Here is a 24,197-nt window from a genome sequence, read left to right on the forward strand (position 1 = left end):
TGCAATGCGTGAAATACATTAACCACCCGAATGTATTTTTCTGTCTATAGCACGTGTCTTCTTACGTTGGTGGGAGTCAATTTCCGGAAACAGCGGCTTCTTGAGGCCCCAGAACTTGTTCCCGGGCTTCGGGAGGCGGAAGAGTGGTGCTTCGGCACAGAAGGCGGAGGTTAGAGGGCCAAATTGGCGGGAGAACCTTTTTTTTTTTTGGTCCAAGATCTAAGGCAGAGGTGGCACTTCGAGGTCCATTATCCCGGGTGAGGGTCATTCGGGTTTTCGATGGGGAGGGGAATGGACAAAAGGGAGGAAGGGTGGCCATAAAGGAAGTGAACAGAACAGCGCATTCCGAGAAGCGGTGTAAGTAGCGGCTTAGGCTCAGGAATCTGAGAGCTGAAGAGTCTTGCGGAACTTCCACGGCCCCCAAACTGCTTCTTAGGCTCTCACGCCTCCGGATCCACTTCACACATCTTCGAATTCTTTACTATGCCCACACACTGCGTCTCCAGCTTCTACCCTTACTCCCGTCCTGTACATCTTATTCACTATGCTGCACCCCAGCTTACAGTTTCCTATTTAATTTCCAGTACCCTGGTTTTTTTGTACATTGTACATCTGAACCCTACACCTCGCAAGCCTGTGGTCCCTGCTTACACTTCACCCCGCCCCCCGGAGGTCCCGGCTGAATCTACAGCATAGATAGGGCTAGGATGTCTTGTGGGCTCACTTTATTAGATTGACCGTCAACTTCATTTGGGACCATCTACATTTATTTAAAATGGGAATTATATTTATTATGTGAAACTGGGTACATAGAATATTATAAACACCGTATACTCACCACCCCCAATTGACGATTGACATCATAATCTATTTGCATACTCATTTTTTAAGAAAGATAATATGAAACAGAAGTGGGATTTATCTGTGCCCTTTACTATCAGATTCATTACCCTTTCATTCTGCCTAGAAGCAAGTCGTATAATTACCTGTGTATTCTCCCAGTCTGTTGAAAAAAAAACTAGTGTGTATTCAGTGCGCAGTACAAGTATTGTTTCCTTTCCTTTTGTAAAGAACTTAAATGCTATTTTTCTATGTATAGTTATTTTTTTTTTTTGGTAACTTATTCTTTCACTCTATTTTGGGGGGAGGCGGTCTATCCATATTTACATATATTTACATCTAGTTTATTCCTTTTAACTGAATAGTATTCCATATGATATAGAACATTTCATTCATCCATTCCTCAACTAGTGGACATTAGAGTTTTATGCTTTTTGCTATTAAGAAACATTACATGTATCTTTTTGTGCACATGAACTAGAACTGCACTGTTTAAGTAAACCAGGACACATGGCTATTCTTGAAATGTAGCTAGTCAGAATTAAGATGTGCTGGAAGTGTTTATGAGAGAGCCCATTTCCCCATATTATTGCCACTCCTTCATATTGTAGACTTTTCTATTTTTTCCAGTCTTAGAGGAACAGGTATTTGTACTTTGCTTATTATCAGTGAGGCTGAGCACTTTTTTATATGGAGTATTGGTCATTCAGATTTTATCTTATGTGGATTGTATGTTTATATCGTGTCCCCAGTTTTATATTGTTGCGCTTGCCCTTTTCTTGCCGATTTGTAGTATTTAAAATTTAAAAACAATAGCAGTTTGTGGCCCATTATTGGTTGATGAGTTTATTGTGTTTGCCAGAAACTTCTGTGCAAGTCTGATTGAATTATATTGACTTAAGAAGTACTCTTTTCAATGGCTATTTATTTATGCCTACTGTATTCCAACATCTCTCTGAAGTGTGGGAGATGATGAGCATGACAAAAATCTGTATCCTCAAAGAGCTCACTGCTTAGTGCGGGTACACACAGGGTAAATAAACTGGTACCAAAAAACAAGAACAACAACGTATGCAAGGGCAGTGAAGTCAGAAAGCACTTAATCCTGTGAGAACAAGCAATTTGATAGATAGTGATCTTCATAAAAAATACTGTATATGTCTTATTCACCACTGTGTAACCTAGTCCAATGTCTGGTACCTGCTAGACAACCCCCTCCTCAAAATATTAGCTAAATAAAGTATCTAATATTGACAGCTTCAGGGTCCCCAAGCCTGACGTGTAGCGTTGGGACTTGTTCAGTCACATGTGTATTAGTTTTGAGAGATAGTAGAGTTTTTCCATCAAATCACAGGTGTATACTGGGAGTTTCTCCAAAACAGAGACCCTATCTATGTTACTTATTTTTCTGTCTCCATTATCTAGCAGAGAGAAGAAAAATTGTTGAATGTTCAGTGAGTTGCTATAATGAAAATAATCAGCTTTAGTTCATCTAAAGACCTGGGAGGTGACTGAGGACTCACCCTGGCCTCTTCTTTCTTTGAAGCCTTGGTACCATCTTGAATGTAACCTGTGACCTTTAGAATGGTATTCATTAGACTTTGGTTACTGCTGTCACAGTAGCTACCTCACTCTGCGCATTCCATGATGGCTGACCATTTGGAGCCTAATTTTTATGGTCATTCTTTCAGCAGACACTAGTTAATCTGAAACTATGTTTCTCTCTCTTAATGAGGATACAGAAATAAACATGAAGCCTGTCTTCCAAGAGCTTACAGTTGGTCAAGGGACAAAAGACATATGCAGATCATTGTAATATAGAATTGAGAGGAGGGAGCTATCACTTTGAGTGCTGAGCAGAGTGGAGGTGACATTTGGCTATCAAATATGCATTAGATTTGTCAGCGAAAGGAGGAAAGAACATTCCAAGCAGAGACAATGGCATGAACAAAGTCTCAGAGGTGGGAAAAAGGTTTTTTGGTGGGAAGAACACAAGACCATTATGACCACGAGTATATCGAGGTCATGGACTCATTTCAGGGACCACGTGAGTTAAGAAACCTGAGTGAAAGGGCAGGTAAATATTTGAAGAGAGATCCCATCTAAAGACATTCCGACAACTTTAAAACACCTCTCTCTACCCAAGGAATTGTTGAAGCTAAGTGATGCACAAGAGTTCATTATACTAATGTGTGTGTGTGTGTGTGTGTGTGTATGTGTGTGTGTATTTTCGCTTATATTTAAATTTTTCCAAAAAAAGTTTAGCAAAAGACAAAATACAAAAAAAAAAGACAAAATACAAATTCCCACATGAACTTTTAAGATTAAATAAGTAAAGTAATTACGGTAAAACATCCCCTGCTGAAAGGAATAGTAGGAGATAAACCAGGAAATGGACAGATCTATGTTGTAGATGCTTTGAGGGGTCAAACTGAATTAAAGTTTATTTAGTCCTACCATATAGCAAAGGATTTGCGTATGTCAGCAAGCCCTTGAAGATCTTTAGTAGAGAAGTAACTTAATCTAAGAAGATTTGTTTTATGGGAAAGAGAAAAAACAAGAAACTTGTATCCCTTATTTAGTTGAATGTTTGTTGCACATCTTTACTATGTGCTAGGTAGAATCTAGGGTTATAAAGATGGATGATTTAAGGCATAGTTCATGCCATGAGGGCTCACATTCGTATAAATCCAACATCTACATGTTTATATATGTATATAAAATATATATAATATAATTCTATTGATTATATATGTTTTGTACTTGCTGGTCTATTGCATTCCAGTTGTTTTACTTTTGTTGGAATTTCATCAGCGACTCTAGATCTGCTCCCTGATCACCACCCCACCAGCCCCATCATGGTCATCAGAAATAGTGACTGATGTACTGATGTAAATAACTCCTGTTACCAGAAAAACATTCAAGACTTGTTTATTTTCCTTTTGTTCTCTTCTTCAGGAGTAACATGACGGTTCCTTCTCTTCTGGAAGCTGATGGGACCAAAATACAGGCACCAAAGTGGTGACAGAAGAGATCTCAGGAGAAAGCATTTTGCCTTGTGCTTGGTCAGCTGCTGGGCCCACCATGGCCCCGGTGAAGATTAGCCATGTGGTGTCCTTTTCCTCTCAGGTATGTTAATTAGCAGGCGTGCTTTTTTCTTGGTGACTGAAAAGAATGAAGGGAAGAAAAGGAGACTTAGCTCCGCTTTCAGGAAACTCCCAGTTCAACAGAAGAGCCATTTTCCCTTCTTTAGGCGTTCAGAGTCAAAGGCAGGCAATGCAGCGCTTGGCTTCAGGTTGCTCTCAGAGCAGTGCAGGATACATCAAAGCAGGCCTCAAAGGTAAAGAAGGAAGCAGCCTCAGGATTCTACCCTTCTCTGCAGGCAGCTGGCAAAGCTATAGGCCCGGAGTCTATACCAGGGTCCCCAGAAGGGCAGTTTAGTCACACCGTCTTTGAGATCAGGCTAGGGCACTCAAGGTCATCCCAGACCTGTGAGGATAACACCACTGCCATCAAAGGGGATCTCAGCATCCCTCCTATGAATTCACTTCCAGGAAATCGCAGTTATCCCGGTTAGTGCTGGATGCTGGGCCCTGTCCTCCGCTGTCATCTCTATCCATTTCCAGCTCCTCCCCACATGTCCCCTTCTGTTACTCTAGTCTTTCTCAAGGGGTGCCATTGGTGTTTTGCGTAGGAGAAGTCTTCGTTTTTATAGCGATATCCTATGCCTTGTAAGATGTTCAGCCTCCAGATCTATGACCTCCAGACCCTAGTGATAACAATGCTTCCTAGTCACCATGACAGTCAAAATTATCCCCACATTTCAGAAAGCCCCTTAGAGAATCTTTAAGAACTACTATGTCAACTCCAAAGTGAAATAAAATAAAAATTACTGTTATCTTTCTTAGCTACATGGTCAGCCTAAATGGTTTTCTTCATGGACTCAGCCTTATAAGATGCTAGAGGACATTATCTTTCTGCTAATATTGTGATTTTCAAGCTGTACTCCTAGAAACCCACTTCTGGAAGTTGAAGGGAGGGGCCACAAGTATGTCTCCAGGCTCCTCAACCAGTGCTTTAACCATAGCTCCACTTTTATTTTTGAAAAAATTTTAAATTATTTAATAATGATAAGTAATATTGATAATTAGTATCAAAATATTTTTGAAAATATTTATTATTGAAAAAATAAATAATCTTTAGTGTAAGATTTCAGTTAAAAGGAAGGGTTTTATTGCTAAAAAAAAAATAAAATAAGATTGAAAACCATGAGTCTAATCTCCCCCACCTTAACTTAGGAAGAAATTTAGATCTAGGGAGAAAAAGTAGTTTGCTCAAGGCCTTTCCACCAAAAAACACCTGGGTTAGAATTGAGAATTTTATCTCAGTTTTATTATTGTTGTCTTTGAACAACATCTCTAACCATCAGTTGTAAACTTAGAATAAAAATCTTTGTGTTTCTTATCTCATAGGGTTACTTTGAAGATACATGTCTGTGAAAGCACCTTATAAATGAAATGTATATAAGAGACTTGAGCATCCACTGATTTTTATATCCATGGGAGTTCTAGAACCAATCCCCTGGAACCAGTACTACAGGAAAGACTGTAGTATTATGTGGTGTTTAAGAATTCTGAATTCAGACACCAAAGAGTTCCAACTTTGGTTGGTTATTTGGTCTTGTGGCCTTGGGTAAGTTTCTGAACTTAAGCATCCGTTTGTTCATCTTTTAACTAAGAAGCAGTGATAGTAACCACCTAAAGTTGTTATGAGGAGGATTAAATGAGGTAGTGGAAACCAAAGAAGAGATGAGCGATGTCTATAAATCCCTTGGTACATGAGAGATGGACTCCTGTCTAAAGCCTTTTCCATTAGGATCTTGGAAAGGTTTAGGTGTGTAGAGATCCCTCATTCATGGACATCCTTTTTTCCCTTGATGAGGTTCCTCATTTCTCTTCCTCTCTCTGACTTAGGATCCCAAATATCCGGTGGAGAATTTGCTGAACCCAGACAGTCAGAGGGGACCATGGCTCAGCTGTCCTCAGGACAAGAGCAGGCAGCTGAAAGTGGAGCTGCAGCTGGAGAGGGCAGTGCCCATTGGCTACATCGACGTGGGTGAGTGAGTTCTCCAAGGCCTGGGAGCCTCTGTGGGGAGCTCAGGAGTACCGCTCCCTCCCAGGGCTGCAGCAGTATGTTCGAATGCAGTCTCACTGAACAGCCTTCCTGGAGCAAGCCCTACCTGGCGTGAAGGGGATACGTGGCCCTTGCCCTTGGGGCAGGCATTTGACATTGCTGAACCCTATGAGTGCCATTCCCTTAGTTACACAGCATACCTGCCTTGCTTTGATCTGAGCGGTCTCGGTGAAGCCTTAGGACATTAACAAACCTAAGTGCCAACAGATAGAACTTATATATGCCTCTAAATATCAGTGGTATATAGTGGTGGTCCAGTGGTGAAAACTATACTTCCACCGCAAAGAACTTTGATCCCTGGTCAGGGAACTAAGATCCTGCAAGTGCCCAGCATGGCCAGGAAAAAGGTAAAATTTAATTGAAAATTTAAAAAAAAATATATATATATATATATATATATATATATATAAAGGGACTTCCCTGACAGTCCAGTGGTTAAGACTCTGTGCTTCACACTTCCACTGCAGGGGGCATGGGTTTGATCCCTGGTAGGGGAACTAAAATCCCATGTGCTGTGCAGTGCCATCAGAAAATTAAAAACAGAAAACTAAAAATACAATTAAAAATAAATATCAGTGTCAGGAGGATGCTTGGGGATGAACTGTGCAGGTTCATGCAGGAAGGCTCCATAGGAGTTTTAGGTTGAGAAAGCTGGTCTTACAGTTCTCTAGAAATAGAGAATTGACAAAGACCATCTGTCTCAGCTCTGTCAAGACAGAGAGACATCAGGCTCCCTAGCAAGGATTTCAGAGAGAGACAGAGTTTAGCATTGCCCACCAGAGCCAGAGGACTGGGAAACTGCGAGTCTCTTGGGTCAGGGAAAAGTTTCTGGCCGGGAGAAACATGGGGAGCCTTGATTTAGCGGGCTGAGGTCTAGTCCCACTTCAGTTACTGGCTCACTGTTGCTCGACCTCTCTGGGCCTCCCCTGAGCTCTAGAAAGGAAGAATGTCCTCTGCCCACCGATCCCCTTGTGGGCAGTCAGGGGAGCCCATCATCCCACCTTCACTTTCTCGCAACCTTCTGTCCCCAGGTAACTGTGGTTGTGCCTTCCTGCAAATTGACGTGGGTCGTTCCTCCTGGTCCCTGGACAGACCTTTCGTCACCCTGCTCCCTGCAACCATGCTGATGTCCCTGGCTGATTCAAAGCAGGGAAAAAACCGCTCAGGGGTCCGCATGTTTAAAAATGGTAAGGAGAGGGAGTTCCCTGGTGGTCCGGTGGTTAAGACTCCGTGCTCCCAACGCAGGAAGCCTAGGTTCAATCCCTAGTCAGGGAGCTAGATCTATGTTGTAACTAAAAGATTCCATGAGCCAAATAAATAAATATTAAAAAAAAAAAAAAAAGATGGTGAGGAGGGCAAAAGCAGAAATGAGAGACTGAGAGAGACAGTGGTAATGAAAAAGAGAGATGCAGGACTCTAGAGGGCTGTACCAGCTGGAAGGTGTGTATTGTGGGAGGGAGCCTAAGCAGGGACTCACTTACTTCTGTTGGGGGGGATAGGGTAATGAGTGAACCATTGCGTGGTGTGTTTGTGTGTGAGTTCTCTGTGATGACAATACCTGATAGCAAGCGATACTTATGAGCTATGATTTATATTTACACATAACATGTGATTCAGTGAAGCCAGATATAGAACCCACATTTGTGATTAGAGTGTTTGTAAAAATGTGTATAGGGCTTCCCCAGTGGCTCAGTGGTAAAGAACCCGCCTGCCAAGCAGGAGATGCGGGTTGGATCCCTGGGTTGGGAAGATCCCCTGGAGAAGGAGATGGCAACCCACTCTAGTATTCTTCTTGCTTTGGAAACCCCATGGATAGAGGAGCCTGGCAGGCTATGGTCCATGGGGTCACCAAAGAGTTGGACATGACTTAGTGGCTAAACAACAGCAACAAATAAACCTGTGTGAGTATAGGAAAATTATTTCTGTAAGTGAAGGAAGGCTGTGTGGTGGTTGTGGTTATGTTATATACAGTGTTTCCTGAGTCCTCTTCACTGCACATCTCTGCGGTCACTGGGCACTCCACAAGAAATACATGGTCTGATTCCTGGCCTCCAGGAACTTGCAGTCTAGGAAGGACTCATTCATCTGTGTCTAAATTGGAGGCATTTGCAATGTTGTGAAGGAGAAGTGACCTGGGATGAGGTACTCTTAGTTCTGGGAATGGAAGATGAGAAGGGTTGGGAGTACTGGTCTGTGGTCCAGTGAGCAAGTATGTAGAGCAGGTAGTGCCTTGAGGGAGATTGAGGTCTCATGGTCCAGGAAGGATAGATGTAGCTCAGCTGATCCACTGGGCAAGTGGTCACCCCAGACTCCAACCCTCCGGGTACCCCCTGTTAAAACGAGACAGTGGTAAGGTCTGTGCAGAGGTATAGACCGAGGATATAGTCACGCTGGGAATAGCGTGGCCCCCGGCCAGAGGTGTGATGGTGGGAAGGCAAAGCGCTGGGTAGAGAGGGCCCTGACTGGCCTGGGTGGTGCTGCCAGACCCTGAGCACCCGAGCTGGGGGGAAGAAAGGCCTCCCTTCTCCCTTAGGGTGGAATTCTTTCTGTAGTCCCAGTCCTTTCTTTCCTCTCCTCAGTACTGACCTTCTCTCTCTTTCTCCCTACCATTCATGCATTTCATTTCTCCCTCATTTTCTTCTTGTTTTCTCCTTGAGGCGATTTCCTGGCCCCAGCCTCAGGTGAGTCATGGGATCGACTTCGCCTGACCTGCTCCCAACCCTTCACACGTCATCAGCCCTTTGGCCTGGCCTTCCTGCGGGTGTGTTCCTCTCTGGACTCCTTAGACGACCCTGTGGAGGGTCCCTCGGTCCCTGTGAGCTCGGGGCTGAGCCAGGTATGAACCATGGGGGACCTAGCATGTCCCAGCCTTTTCTGTTTCTAGTTAGGAAGCTGGTGTTTGGTTTGGGGATGGATACATACACACATACACATTCAAATATGAATATAAGGTCTTTCCTGATGGTCCAGTGGTTAAGAATCTGCCTTCCAGTGCAGGGCATGTAGGTTTGATCCCTCATGGAGAACTAAGATCCCACATGCTACAGAGCAACGAAGCCTGTGCACTACAATGAAGACCCAGCACAACCAAAAAGAAAATTAATTAATTAAAAAAAAAAAACAGGACATCCTGGTGGCTCACTGGTAAACAATACACCTGCCAATGCAGGAGACACAGGCCTGATCCCTGGTCTGGGAAGATTTCCACATGCCACAGGGCAACTAAGCCCATGCACAACAACTCCTGAGCCTGTGCTCTAGAGCCTGGAAGCTGCAACTACTGAGCCTACATGTCGTGACTGCTGAAGCCCACACACCCTAGAGCCCGTGCTCCACAGCAAGAGAAGCCGCTGCAATGAGAAGCCCACACTCGGCAACTGAAGAGTAGCCCCTGCTCTCTGCAACTAGAGAAAAACCCTCATCGCAATGAAGACCCAGCACAGCCAAACAAATAATAAACAAATAATTATTAAAAAAAAACCCCAAATACTCACATAAATGGGCTTGTGGCCCTTTCTCACAAATAGGCATGAACACCTTTCCTTCAGTCTCACACACAGATGAGCCAAGCGAGTGAGCCCTCGGTACAGTGTGCACAAAGCTGTTGGACCATTTGTTCTATTGTCATTCAGTCACTGAGTCACGTCTGACTCCTTGCGACCCCAAGGACCACAACACACCAGGCTTCCCTGTCCTTCACTATCTCCTAGAGCTTGCTCAAACTCAAGTCCATTCTGTTGGTAATGCCATCCAACCATCTCATCCTCTGTCATCCCCTTCTCCCTCCTGCCCTCAATCTTTCTCAGCATCAGGGTCTTTTGCAATGAGTCAGCTTTTACCATCAGGTGGTCAAAGTATTGGAGCTTCAGCTTCAGCATCAGTCCTCCCAATGAATATTCAGTGTCGATTTCCTTTAGAATTGACTAGTTTGATCTCCTTGCAGTCCAAGGGACTCTCAAGAGTCTTCTCCAACACCACAGTTCAAAAGCATCAATTCTTCGGTGCTCAGCCTTCTCACATCCATATGACTACTGGAAAAAGTTTTCTAGTTATTTTTTCTTTCTAAGGCTGATCCAGCTACTCCTGCTTTCTCACCACTCATGTCTCCATTTATCTTTTCAAGCCAATACCCTCCACCATAATTCACTCACAAATATGAAAATGTAATCACACAAGGCTAGAGCCAGAGTTCTAGAGATGAAAAAATACTTAGAGAACATCAAGTCACAACCCCATCATTTTATATCTCAGATAGGGAAATGTATATATTTTAATTCACACAGTGAGTCAGAGCAGAGTACGGACCGGAAGGAAGCCAGGTCTCCTGCTGTTACATCACAGTGCTTCCCGGGCACACAGTACATTTTTTAGAAGCTTCATTTGGCAGAACCAAAAGAATTTTGATTCCCAGGAGTGAACCTCACAGATGTCACTCCTGTTGAGGTTACTGGGGAGGAAAAAAAAAACAAGAGACCACACTTTGGGAAGAGAAGATAGAGTTGGAGCAGACGGGGGGAGAGAGGCTTTTGTCACATAGCCTTGGGAGAGGCCCAGAGCGCTGAGGCAAGGTAAGGCCTGAGATTTACTCTTCCCCTGTGGGAAGGGTTGCAAATGCAAATGGATCAATGGAAGCAGTTCTCTGTGCTCTGCTGGGTTCCAACATTGTCCCTGTGGGTTCTGGAGCTCTGTGGCCTGGCTATTCAGTAAAGTGGGAGCTCTGGGAGATTAGGGACCTGTTTGTCTTGTTCCACCAGGCATTCCTGGCAGCTAGGACGGTGCCTAGAACAAAGTAGACTTTCTAGTATAAATGTTGATTATATAAATAACCTTTCAGAGAGGAGTGGTAGGTAGGGTCACCATAAAATTTATCATCCAATCTGAGATACTTCAAGAGCCAAAAAGAGTGCTATTAGTAATTATACTTAAGATGACAGACACAAAGCAGGGTGTCCCGGGCATACTAGGACATAAATAAATGCTTCCTGGAGTCTTTTCCATTCTGGCCAGACATCTAAATTACTCTGCACCTTTAGGGCCATGGTGGGATCAAGCAGGAGGCAGTCAGTAACTCGGAGTCATGTCAAACGTTGAACAGCCAGAGTAGAATGACACCCATTGCAGGCCCTCTCTGATGCCGCAGGGAGAGGAGGTCCAGAAACATTTCTGTAAGAGAGGGTTCATACGTGGAAACAAATGAATGGCACTCAGTTATACAATTTAAGATGTCTAAAAAAAAAATGCCATAGACTTTTTTCTAATATGTTATTCTAATGGTATATTATTGTGAAAGCACTATATAAATGCTTATAATCCTGTGAGGTAAGATCTTTCATGATCATTGATTTTCCAGTTAGGAAACAGAAGCACAAGAGAAATATAGTGGGTGTCCCAAGTCACTGCCAAGCAGTGACTGGATTGGAACCCAGGCCACTAGACTCCACTTAGCCTCTGCTTCAAAGCTCAATTTCTGATAACATGCATGCATGCTCAGTCACTGCAGTCCTGTCCAACTCTTGCAACTCTATAGGCTGTAGCCTGCCAGGCTCCTCTGTCTATGGGATTCTTCAGGCAAGAATACTGGAGGGGGTTGCCGTGCCCGCCTCCAGGGGATCTTCCTAACCCAGGGATTGAACCCATGTCTCTATGTCTCCTGCATTGGCAGGTGGGTACTTTACCACTAGCGCCACCTGGAAAGGCTTCAACTCCTGATACTTGGTCTCATTTATAGTTAAAATTAGAAAACCATCTCTACATACCCATCTAGTAACCCTTTCTATTAGTATTCATTCCAAAATTTATGAGACAAGATAAAAAAAAAAAAAACCTGGAAAATTAAATATTTTAAAATTAATATTAAGTCCAAGATGAGATTGTAATGGTATATTAGAAAATTGTGAATGTGAATAAAAATGCTACTTCTCAAACTTGTAGAATGAGGTCAAAGTCATGCTTTACAAGAAAGACATATATATGTATAATTCCCTACAAGAAAGACATTTACCTTTAAAAGAATCTGTGAGGGAATTCCCCAGCAGTCTAGTGGTTAGAACGTGGAGCTTTCACTGCCAAAGACCCGTTTCAGTCCCTGGTTGGAGAACTAAGATTCCACAGCTATGCAGTGAGGCCAAAAATAATAATAAATAAAAGAATCTGTGATAGAAGAAGGAGAGGTTTTGTTTTGTTTTGTTTTTAGGAGAGCTTAAAATTAAAGGAAAAAATTTTTTAATTTAAGGGAAAAAAAATTTGGAAAAAGATAAAAAGGAAAAAGCCACAAATGAATTGACACAGATAAATTAAATTTTGATAAATTAAGAAACTGTAGCACACCACATGAATAAAATCTATGTAGAAATTATCCAGTACTTGATTATTGCTTATTTAGAAGCCAAAAGGTTTATAAGATGCCTGTTGATAGTTACAGTGTCTGATGCTAGAAAGAGACATGGGATATCTATACACACATCTTTTTATAGATAGCTAGAAGTGGTGGCTAAAATTGGTAGGTTTTTAGTGATAGGTGAGCAAAATTGTTCACAAAATAAAATGTCCTGGAATTGAAACATTTAAAAGAGAAAAATGACTAAAATAGCCCCAAAGAATTCAAAATAGAACTATTTTTAATTATAAAGAAATACCTATGTGTGTATAATTTGTTTCTGTCACATGGGTATATAGAGATGAGTGATTTGAGTTTTGTACCTACGTGAATCAATTTTATATGTGTTCTATTTATATATGTATAAACTGTTAAAAATATGTGTTGTTGATCAGTCACTAAGTTGTGTCTGACTCTCTGCAACCCCATGAACTGTAGCATGCCAGGCCTCGCTGTCCTTCATCAGCTCCTGGAGTTTGCTCAAACTCATGTCCACCGAGTTGTATATCTATGTATGTGCATGTGTGCATGCTAAGTTGCTTCAGTTGTGTCGTGCTCTGGAATCCTATAGACTGTAGCCCGTCAGGCTCCTCTGTCCATGGTGTATGTATATGCTGTACTATGCTTATTCACTCAGTCATGTAAACTCTTTGTGACCCCATGGACTGTAGCCCACCAGGCTCCTCTGTCCATGGCAATTCTCCAGGTAAGAATACTAGAGTGGGTTGCCATGTCCTCCTCCAGGGGATCTTTCCAACCCAGGGAATGAACCCAGGTCTCCCGCATTGCGGGCAGATTCTTTACCAGCTGAGCTACCAGGGAAGCCCATGTATGTATATACATGTATACAAATTTGCATATAATATGAGTCCCATAGCCCTGGTTTTCCCAATAGCTTGTATTCTTTTATCTTGGGGTCTTTCAGGATCGTAACAAAATCCTTGATACTGGGAATTAACTACACAAAATCACCAAATCTCACATCTTAGAGCTGGAAAAGTGTGTACATAGACAAGCCAACGTGCCATGTACGAGTTATAGCAAATACACTCATTAAGCTGAAGCCCTGAGTTTGGTAGTGTCCCTGGCATTATGTGACAGTGCCCCCTGGTGGCGAATATGTGTACTTCATATTTCTCCATTTTCTCCTCAGGGTTCTTGTGATGCTCAAGAGTCTGGTCCCAGCCCCTGGCTGGCTAATCCTTCCATCCGGAGGACATTCTTCCCAGATCCCCAAACGTACGTAACTGTCAGAGTGAGGTCTCTTGGCAACTTCTCAGTTCTTTCTCCTGGAGGAAACTACCAGATCACTCACAGACACACCACCTGTCTAGGTTCTCTCAGTTACTTCCACACTCTAGGCCTCACCGCATCTATATACCAAACCTGGCTTTCTTGGTTAGATGCTTCTGACCTGGGTAAGCAAAATGTAATCTCTGTTCTGAATGAAACCAAGTGCTCCCTGTTTCCCTGCAGGACCACCAAGGAAATCTCAGAGCTCAGGAATATCCTAAAGCAACTGCAGCCAGGGACTCTGGGGCGTTCAGCCTGCATGGTGCTTTCAGCTGCCCACAGGGCACCTCCAGCCCGTGTGGCAGACCCTAAAACCAACCATGCAGAACCAGGTCCCAGTCATCAGGACAGCACAGGTGAGGCCCCATGACCTACCTTTGACTCCTTACTTCCCAGCACCCTCCTTCCTCCCTGAATGCATCGTTGCTACGCAAGGATGGCTCACAAACAGGACTTCAAATGGAGGAAAAGGTGGTGGTCAGTGTCTTGTTCTCAGAAGAAAAATCAAATATTGTATATAATTGAAAGAGCTCTGGCCCAGGAACCAAAAGTCCTTATCTCTTTGGGCTTCAAATCTTTTCTCTTCAAACTGAAGGGATTAAACCAAATAGTATTTAGGCCTCGTGCAGTTTTAATGTTCTGTGAGTGAGCAAAGGAGGAAAATTAAGTCGAGGTGGTGGTATATGGAGCTTATTAGAGACACGAAGTAGGGGAGTAATGTGGTTTCATCACAGAGAGAGAAAGGATTAAACATTTTGGAGTTCCTACTTTGCACCAGACATTGCTAGGCACTTTTACTAACTAATGTTCACCACAAACTCATTTTACAAAAGAATCTGAGGCTACATATTCTAAGTCACACAGCTAATAAGTGGCAGAGCCAGGATTTGAACCCCAGAGTTCTTGTCCTTCTCACTATTCTGAACAGCCAGAGAGCAGAAACAAGTAGCATTCTCACTGTAAACCCTTGATTCCACTCATTGCTTCATTGGGAAAATTTCTTTTAAAGGAATGGTTTGTCATTTCAAAGAACTGAACAAATTAAATTAGTGAAATCATGAGTATATTATTTCATTGCAGAAATAGGGTATTTTTTTTTTTTGATAGGTAAGAAGTGGATTTATTTAGAAACACACTCCACAGACAGAATGTGGGCCATCGCAGAGAGCGAGTCCTGCAGCAGAAATAGGGTACACTGGTTACCAATTGTAATAAATTTCCCCATTATTTAGTGGCTGAAAACAATATTTACTGTCTCATGGTTTCTCATGGTTAGGAATCCAGGTGTGACTTAACTGGGTCTCAGACTCTGGATCTGTCACAGGCTGCCGTCGTTTCAAGGCTCAGCTGGAAAGGATCTGCTCCTTCACCCCTCCACATGATTGTGGTAGGGATTCAGCATCTCTGAGGGCTGTTGGATTCAGGCTCCCCTCAGTTCTGCCATGAGAGCCTCTCCATAGAGCATTTCACATTGTGGCAGCTTGCTCCGTTAGAGTGAGCCACCTAGAGGGCAAGAGACACAGTGCTAACAAGAAAGGAGTCAGTGTCTGGTAACCTCATCACAGAAGTGCCATCCCATCACTTTTGCCATATTCTTCTTTTTTTTCTTTTTAAACATCTTCACTAGATGCTTTTTGTTTTTTGGCTTCACCGAGTCTTAGTTTCAGCACGTGGGATCTTTGATTCCCCCAACAAACTGGAACCGGCTCTTTAGGTGCAGCATGTGAACTCTCAGTTGCAGCATGTGGGATCTAGTTCACTGACCAGGGATGAAACCCAGGCACCCTGCATTGGGACTGTGGAGTCTTAGCCACTGGACCACCAGGGAATTCCTAACCATATTCTATTCATTAGAAGCAAGTTCCTAAGTCCTTCCCACACTTAAGGGGAGTCATGTATATCAGGAAGCAGGAACCAGTGGGAGTCATTCTAGAAGCTGCCTACCACATAAGGAAGGATGTAGGTTATCATTTTAAAATACGGAGAATGAGGAAGGAACTCATCTTTGGGGGGCATGCTACAGACTGGGTGTTAGAGCAATGAAAACACTTAACATATAGTAAATGCTAGACTTCCCTGGTGGTCCAGTGGTTAAGAATCCACCTGCCAATGCAGGCGACTCCAGTTTGATCCCTGGTTGGGGAAGATTCCACATGCAGCAGGGCAGCTAAGTCCGCGAACCACAGCTACTGAGCCCGCATGCCTGGAGCTGTGCTCTGCAACAAGAGGAGTGACCACTCTGAGCAGCCCTCGCATCACAATGACAAGTAGACCCCATTCACCGCAACTAGAAAAGGAGCACACGAGGCAGCAAAGACCCAGCACAGCCAAAAATAAAAATAAATAAGAAATCTAAAATATATATGTTATATATAGTAAATGCTGTATGTAGTGCTCCATAAGTTCTGAATAACTAGACAAACCGTGTTGTTAGCTTTTGTTACCGTTCATTTGACAGATATTAATTGCACATCTCTATTTGCAAGGCTCTGGGCTAGGTGCCAGGGACACCACAATAAATAGAAAAGCAGTGCTTCTACCCTGATGGAGAGATGCGCATCCATGTCACACAAGGAAATCTAAAATTTAAAACAGTGATAAGTACTTCAAAGGCAAAGCGTAATAGGATGACCAGCTTTAGATGAGAGAATCCTGCCTCACAGCAATTAGCATTTCATCTAAGACTTGAAGAGCAAGAAGGAATTGACTAGGGAAGGGGGATAGAATATTCTCAAAATAAGGAATTTCATATGTGAAGGGCCTTTTGTTAATGAGATAGATTTAATGAGCATTTTCTAACACAGAGACCAGATCAGAGGAGCAGAACATAGAGAAGGACATGGGCAGGACAAAGAGGAGGAAAGTGGGAGCCCGCAGGTAAGTAGGTCAACCTGAAAGCCCCAGATCCCCTCCCCAAACCTACTGTCCTTCTGTACCTGTCCACCCCCCACTCATGTTTCAGTTATGCCAGAGAGCACCCTGGTGTCTGGTTTTGCTCTCATGGTCTGGGCTTACAAGGTAGCAAGAGAAAAGATGTCCTTGTCTACACGGTGTCAGGCATGGAGCTAGACAAGGAGGTGGCCCTGGAAGCGAACCAGAAATGAAGACAAGTGTGCTATATCTCATGGGCTTCTTTCAAATTTGTTTTCTGCTTCAAAGAACACCGTCAAGAAAATTAAAAGACAGCCCTGAGAAAAAGGGGGCAAATATTTGCATATCGTGTATTCAATAAGGGGTTTGTATCTAGAAATATAAAGGAACCCTTCAGTTCAGTTAAGTTCAGTGGTTCAGTTGTCTTTGTGACCCCATGGACTGCAGCACGCCAGGCTTCCCTGTCCATCACCAACTCCCGGAGCTTGCTCAACCTCATGCCCGTCGAGTAGGTGATGCTATCCAACCGTCTCATCCTCTGTCATCCCCTTCTCCTCCTGCCTTCAATCTTTCCCAGCATCAGGGTCTTTTCCAGTGAGTCAATTCTTCACATCAGGTGGCCAGAGTATTCGAGCTTCAGCTTCAGCATCAACCCTTCCAGTGAATATTCAGGAGTGATTTCCTTTAGGATTGACTGGTTTGATCTCCTTGCAGTCCAAGAGATTCTCTAGAGTCTTCTCCAATACCACAGTTCAAAAGTTGTAAGGAACCCTTACAATTCAATAATAAAAGATAACCTCATTTTTTAAATGGACAAAAAATGTCAGAGTATGTGGGAATAGAGGAGTAGGGAGTGACTATGAATGGGTTCAAGGTTTCTTTTTGGGGGTGATAAAAATATTCTGGAGTAAGCTATAATGGTTAATGACTTCGTGAATATCCTAAAACCACTGAATAATATATTCTAAAAGGATGAATTTTATGAGATGTATATTATGTCTGTAAAAAATAATAATAATAATAAACCTGAAGGCAGTGATAGAAGCTCTGTTGTAAGATATTCAAAGACGAAATGACTTCACTCAAGTCTGATACGTCAAGTGAGCAAAGCAGGACCCCACCCCAGGGCTTCTGACTCCACAGCAGCTCGTCTGCACCTTTCACCCTGGTTTGAGGCCCTTTCAGCCCCGAGGGCCTCTTGCTAACAGCTGGTGTGTAACCATTCTTTCTCACAGGCCTGTATCCAACTCAAACTCTCGGCCAAACCAGCGGAGGCTAGCAAAGGCTGGCCAGAGAGAACACCTGCGGCCCCAGGCCCGAAGCAGCGGAGTCCAGGAGAGTGGGTGGTGCCCCATTTGTGCAGGTGAGCGGCGTGGGCACAGGGGTGGTTGGGAGGTACTCGGCGTCCCTTGAGGGAGGAATAGGAGATCTGGGAGTGCTGCCAGGAACCAGGTGAACTTGGGCCTCTGGCCTCTGTCATCTGCAGTACGTACAAGTCTGTATTAAGCACCTCCTCAGGTTGTGTTCGCCAGGCTGAGGAAGGGACCTCGGCTCTGTCCTCAGGAGAAACGTGAAACAAAGCAAACGGTAACACTATCAGCGAGGACCTAGAATTTCGTTCAGAACTTCCTCCGTGACCAAATGCTGCTTCCCCTCTAAGTCTGTGTTCAGGTGGTTCTTATTTGCCAGGTCTTCTCTGACCTCAGATAATCTCTCCCACTGAGCTCCTGCCACGTTTTCTGATTCCCCTGGGCTTAGCACTTCTCACCCTGTACTTTGTGACAGTTACTTGTGGTCACAAGTTATCTTTGCCCCTAGACGCCATAGTCCATGAGGACAGGCCTGGGCTTCCATCCCTCAGCGCCTCACACAGTGTCAGGCACATAGGACGTACTCAAAAAATGTCTGGTGGACTTGTGACTGGATGTCATCAGGTATCAAATATTCAACCCTAGTAAAATTTTCTTGGGAAAACAGCTGCATTTTGCCAGCAGATGTTCCCTTCAGGCTGCGTGGGGTGACCTCCCGCCCGGGAGTGGGCCCAGGGTTCTTACCTCCTCCTTTTGTCTCCCCCTCAGGCTCCTTCAGCATTGACATGCTTCCCCAGCACGCTGCCACTTGTGGAGGGGCCTCCCCGTCTCCCCCAGCCTCTCCCGCCTCATCACCATCTTCGTCTCCACACGTACTGTGGGTTTCCTCCCCAGAGAGCTCGCCGCCCATTTCCTGGGTCCAGTGTCCTATCTGCGAGTTGCCATTCTCGGCAGGAGAAATAGAAGAACATGCCAGTACGTGCGGGGAGGTCCTTTAGGCCTGAGCCATGAAGTCCTGCAGCCTTGGCCCCCCTCCACCGTCTGTGACAGAAACGGACGAGGGGCTCTCTTGACAGTTGGGAGGGGCTGACGAGGCCAGGCCGCCCCCTGTCCTCCCCACCACTCATTCCCTTAGGACTCTCTGCCTGAGGGCACCTCTGGGCCCAGCCTGCTCCCCACTCCCAGTTGTCAAGGCTTCTGTCACCATGGCGCCCTACTCTCCCAAGGACAGCTCCATGTGTCTCTTCTTTGGGACTTCTGGGATAGATTTGGTGAGCTCTCAAGGGCTTCAGGACACAATCCAGAACATCTTCCCCTCAGTGAGTGATGTGTATCCTCGTGCCCATTTTCTTGAGAGAAAAACTGAGGTCCAATGAAAAGAAAAGCCCCGCCCAACAGATAAGATCCTGTGGTGTCCTGGGAAAAGTGAGTGATTTTTGAGTGTAAGACTGACCTTCAGTGCCCCATGAACTGCACTCTTAGTGTCCTTTGGGACTTTCCTCCTTAGGATAATCAGGTAACAGTGTTGCTGTGTGACTTTAAGCAAGTTATTTATCTTGGGTCCAGAGTTAACCCTCAGTAACAGAAAAAAAAATTCCCATCCTCCTGTTGAGTTTTATGGGAATCAGACAGACTAAAGACCGAGGAGTGGCTGGCTGTGGAACCCTGGGCGAGTTCCAGGCCACGTCAGCACATTGGGGCAGTTGGACCAGGTCACTATGGTCCCTTCCACCTGTGGTTTTCTAAAATATGTCCCTGCCATTTTTGAGCATCTGTGTCCTCTCTCCTTTCCCAGAAGGTTTCGTTGTGTGGCACTAACACCAGTTCCTCTGGTCTCCAGGGTACAGGGCAGAAGGGGAGCAGCTGGGCCTGGCAGAGGGAGGGCAGAGTTTGGAAGGGGTAGGAAGGAGAAAGCTGGGCACAGTTGGGGAGCAGACAGAGGAGCCGGAGTTCCCTCCCACCGCCCCCGCCAGCATAGGTGGGTGCAGCCATGGACCCCCTCGCGGTAAGAGGCCTCTGCTCCCTGCCTTCCCCTATCCTTGTCCCATTTCTCGCTGTGATTAAAACAATAGATTGACTCAGAGGAGTGGCAGGGACAACGTAGCTGCCCGGCAGGTCGGGGACACGACCCTGCAGGTGGGAGGAGAGCGGTTGGAGGCCCAAACCTGGGCACAGAAAGACGAGCGGCGAGGAAGGGCTGGGCCTGGTGGGAAAGAGGGCCACGGCAGGGCCGGGGGCTCGGGGGAGTGCTGCCCAGAGCAAGAGAGGGCAGAGCTGGCGAGTTGGCGGAGGAGAGCCTGGTGGGATCCTGCCACGAGGCCTGGTCAGCACTCAGGGGCTTGGGAAAAACCCAATTCAAAGACCCTCCTGTGCGTACGTGTCTGGACCTGTCCCTCAGAAGCTCTGGGACTTCACCAGGGAGGAGCAGCTGGAAGAGGATGTCAACAAGATGGGAGCAGGTCCTGGAGAGATCTGTGTGCCTCCCTGGGGGTTCCTCTCCCAGTGCAGCCCTGTCCTGCTTCAATCTGCTCCTTCCCAGGCTGCCCACATCAGCCCCACTGTGTGTGGCTTCCTGTGAGGGTAGGAGCTGTGCTGAGGGAGGGGCCTCCCGTCAGAACTGAATGAGTTACTTGGATGAAGAGTGTGAAGAACTCTTTCCTAACCTGAGAATCCACACAATAAAATAGTGACTTAAGAACATGTTTTTAATCTTCATATCTTTAGGAGTTGTGAGAGTCTATGCCACTGGCTTTTAAAGCTGAAGGAAGTGGCCGTAAACTAAGGAATGCAAGGGAAGTAACTCTGGAAGCTAGAAAAGGATTCCGCCCTAGAGCCGCCCTGCCCCACTAGCACCTTGACTTTAGCCTCATGATATGATTTAGTTCTGACTGCATGAACTGTAAGAGAATAAATGTGTGTGGTTTTAAGCTCCTTATCTTAAAAAAGAAATGCATTTTTCAACCAAGACCAATTTTCTAAATATTATCAGCATTTCAAACCAGTCAATGGGATATTGTTTACTAACAGCTTAACAAAAATATACAAGAAGCTATACAGTATGAAAGGGTATTTCTAAAACGATTAATTCCTGGAAAATATAGGCATGAAGTGTATTCCCTACACAGACATAACTGGGCAGGGGAGGCCATTCATATCGTCATTGTATAAGATGATCACATTATATAAACTATATACTAGAGTATATATCATTTAATGTAGAATTTAGTTTCAGAGTAAAACAGATAAAAGTGGTAGCATTGTTATTTTCCTTCTTAAAAGAGGGAAAGTGTTTACCTACTTACCACATTTGGGAGGTTTTGAAGTAGAGATTCCAGAAATCCAAAAGCTACCTACTACTAATAATTTTTATTTGAGTTGAGAAGTACCATGGAAGAATAGCTAGGAACACCAACTCCTCAATCAAGCTGCCTGGCTGACCACCCTGTCTAAGTGGCTTGGCAAGTCTACCTTGGTTTCCTCTTTTGTTAAAGTGGGGACAGGGTGGGGTGATAAATCCTGCCTTACAGGGTTATTTAAGAATTGAATGAGTTACATACTTCTGAGGGTTTAAAAAACTACCTATACTTAAATACTATATGCTAAGTCACTTCAGTCATGTCTGACTCTTTGCGACCCTATGAACTGTAGTCCACCAGGCTCCCGTGTCCATGGGATTCTCCAGGCAAGAATACTGGAGTGGGTTGCAATGTCCTTCTCTAGAGGCTCTTCCTGACTCAGGGATGGAATCCACGTCTCTTCTGTCTCCTGTGTTGGCAGGCGGGTTCTTGACCACTAGCACTACCTGGGAAGCCCAAACACTAAGTGTACTTTAAAAAGAACAAACAAAAAAAAACTTGTGTTTGGGATGGAAGTGAAGTTGCTCAGTCATGTCCAACTCTTTGTGACCCCATGGACTGTAGTCCCCAGGCTCCTCTGTCCATGGGATTTTCCAGGCAAGAATACTGGAGTGGGTTACCATTTCCTTCGCCAGGGGATCCTCCCCACCCAGGGACCGAACTCGGGTCTCCCACATTGCAGGCAGACTCTTTACCATCTGAGCCACCAGGAAGACTATAATGGTGGCTGGGTACAGAGGGTTAAGGGCTTGAAAATGGAAGGGTGAGGAAAGCCCCCAGCAAAGAAGGTTGGGGACTCGAGGTCCTACACTGTCTGCTCCTTCATCCAGCTTCAGCCTAATTGGATGGAGATCGTGAACAGAAAGCTGAAGTTCCCTGCTCCACTGCTGGGTGCCATCCAGGAGGGACAGATAGGCCTGGTGCAGCAGCTGCTGGAGGCAGGGGTCGAGGCCCCAGGCGGGCCCCCCCGGAATGTGGAGGAGGCTGAGGACCGCTCCTGGAGGGAGGCTCTCAACCTGGCCATCCGCCTGGGCCACGAGGCCATCACTGATGTGCTGCTGGCCAACGTCAAGTTCGACTTCCGCCAGATCCACGAGGCCCTGCTGGTGGCTGTGGACACAAACCAACCCGCAGTGGTGCGTCACCTGCTGGCCAGGCTGGAACGGGAGAAGGGCCGCAAGGTGGACACCAGGTCTTCCTCACTGGCTTTCTTTGACTCGTCAATCGATGGCTCCCGCTTCGCCCCCGGGGTCACACCCCTCACCCTGGCCTGCCAGAAGGACCTGTATGAGATTGCCCAGCTGCTCATGGGCCAGGGTCACACCATCGCACGGCCACACCCTGTCTCCTGTGCCTGCCTCGAGTGCAGCAACGCGCGCCGCTACGACCTGCTCAAGTTCTCCCTGTCTCGCATCAACACCTACCGCGGCATCGCCAGCCGCGCCCACCTTTCGCTGGCTAGTGAGGATGCCATGCTCGCTGCCTTCCAGCTCAGCCGCGAGCTCCGGCGCCTTGCCCGCAAGGAGCCTGAGTTTAAGGTTGGTTTCTGCTCCCTCCTCCTGCCCTAGGTGCCCTGTATCTGTCCTTCCATGGTCGGGCCTCTGGTGGTGTTCTGGGAAGAGAGAAACAACAGAAAGATGTTCTCAGGAAACCTCCGTTCTGATGGGGAGTGCCAGAATCCTGCCCTGAAGGGGATTCTTTCTTATGGCAGACAACTGTCACTCCAGGGGCTCCTAGTCTCATGGGGGCAACACATACCCAACCCTAGGGGTGTCCTGCATCTGTCTGATGGAGGAGGGAGAACACAGATAGAAAAACAGCTGGACAGACTTAGAGATGACATTCAGTAGAACCTGTCCTTGCTGAATGCCTACTGTGTGGTCCCATCTAGACCATCCTGTGTTGGGGCCTCGAGCTCATGATCACATCAGGGTGGAAGAGGGCAGAGTGAAGTGGACAAGAACCCCAGAGGCTCAGCTTCATTCGGGGCCTCTGTGGATGGTGCTACAGGGCTTCCAAGGGCCAGAAAATAGGTCAGGAGGCTATAGCTGTTGTGTGCAGGGCAGACTTCTTAGAGGAAGCGGGATTAACCTTGGCTACACGACCAGGTGGTTTAACACAAGTGAAGAGGAGTAGGGAGGATATTTGATGTAGGGGCTCAGTGCAAGCAAAGACTCTCAGCTAGCAAAAGGAGACATGGGATTAGAGCAGGGGCTCTGGGCAGACAGAACACCTGAAGGGAAGGCCTGGAGGCCAGGACTGATCAGGGGCCTTGAATTCACAGTCTAGTTCCATCCATCACTCATCCACTGACATCTTCTCAGTGCCAGCCCGACTTGATCCCCATGGTGACAACTACCATTAGGTAAGGAAACAGACAGGGATATTAAAACAGAGGCCTAAGGCTGGACGTGACCTGTGCCAGGTGAGCCGGGGGAGGAGCGTGCTGCTTCTCTGGAGTCAAAGGATCAGAGAATGAGGACCCCCACTTCCAGGTAGCAGGAAGAGCAGCCCTCTGGCAAGGGACAGAGGCTTGGAAAGGGGACATACCTAACCCAGGGTGCTGCCAACTGAGGGACCGTGCTGGGCCTCCTGGAATCCTAGCCTGGATTCTCTCTGGTGTTAGGGCCCCAAGTAAGACCAAGGCTAGGCAGGGGAAAGTGGAGGCAAGAGCTGCCCACTCTGCAGCTCCCAAAACTGCCAGCATGTGTTCTCATATAAGGTATCAAAAAAACCCAAGAAGGCATGAAGAGTAGGAGCAGAATTGAAACAGGCAGAGGGAAAGGAAAGGACTAGGGGTGAGTACAGGTGATGGGAGGAAGGGTTCTGTGTTGAAATGACTCAGCGATGAGATAGATGCAGAACCAGAGAAGCAATGTTGACATAGCAGGTGCCTCGTTAGAGCCAGGAGGACAGGTGGGGTGGCAGAGAAGAAAGGAATAGATGGTTTAGGGTGGC

At 45.7% G+C, this 24,197-nt stretch overlaps 2 protein-coding genes across 3 annotated transcripts in view; both read left to right on the forward strand.

Annotated features, from left to right (window-relative positions):
- XNDC1N (XRCC1 N-terminal domain containing 1, N-terminal like) lies at positions 1-20,732 on the forward strand. Of its 2 annotated transcripts, XM_065944936.1 has the most exons (10): positions 1-257; positions 3,799-3,969; positions 5,814-5,955; positions 7,065-7,220; positions 8,691-8,869; positions 13,563-13,648; positions 13,886-14,058; positions 16,507-16,579; positions 17,809-17,936; positions 18,652-20,732. In XM_065944936.1, exons 2-10 carry the CDS (start codon positions 3,925-3,927, stop codon positions 18,879-18,881), a joined length of 1,212 nt encoding a protein of 403 aa, XP_065801008.1. In that variant the 5' UTR covers positions 1-257; positions 3,799-3,924; the 3' UTR covers positions 18,882-20,732. The 2 variants fall into 2 exon arrangements, with proteins under 2 accessions (XP_065801008.1, XP_065801009.1); XM_065944937.1 differs by lacking the exons at positions 13,563-13,648; positions 13,886-14,058; positions 16,507-16,579; positions 17,809-17,936; positions 18,652-20,732 and having other exon boundaries at positions 8,691-8,875.
- Positions 19,874-24,197, forward strand: part of LOC136174749 (short transient receptor potential channel 2) — a 17,077-nt gene continuing 12,753 nt past the window's right edge. The window contains exons 1-2 of the mRNA XM_065944935.1: positions 19,874-19,888; positions 22,070-22,777. Coding sequence (XP_065801007.1) covers positions 19,874-19,888; positions 22,070-22,777 — 723 coding nt within the window. The remainder of the gene's footprint in view (positions 19,889-22,069; positions 22,778-24,197) is intronic.

Source organism: Muntiacus reevesi, chromosome 9, assembly GCF_963930625.1.
Source record: "Muntiacus reevesi chromosome 9, mMunRee1.1, whole genome shotgun sequence".
Lineage (NCBI taxonomy): Eukaryota > Metazoa > Chordata > Mammalia > Artiodactyla > Cervidae > Muntiacus > Muntiacus reevesi.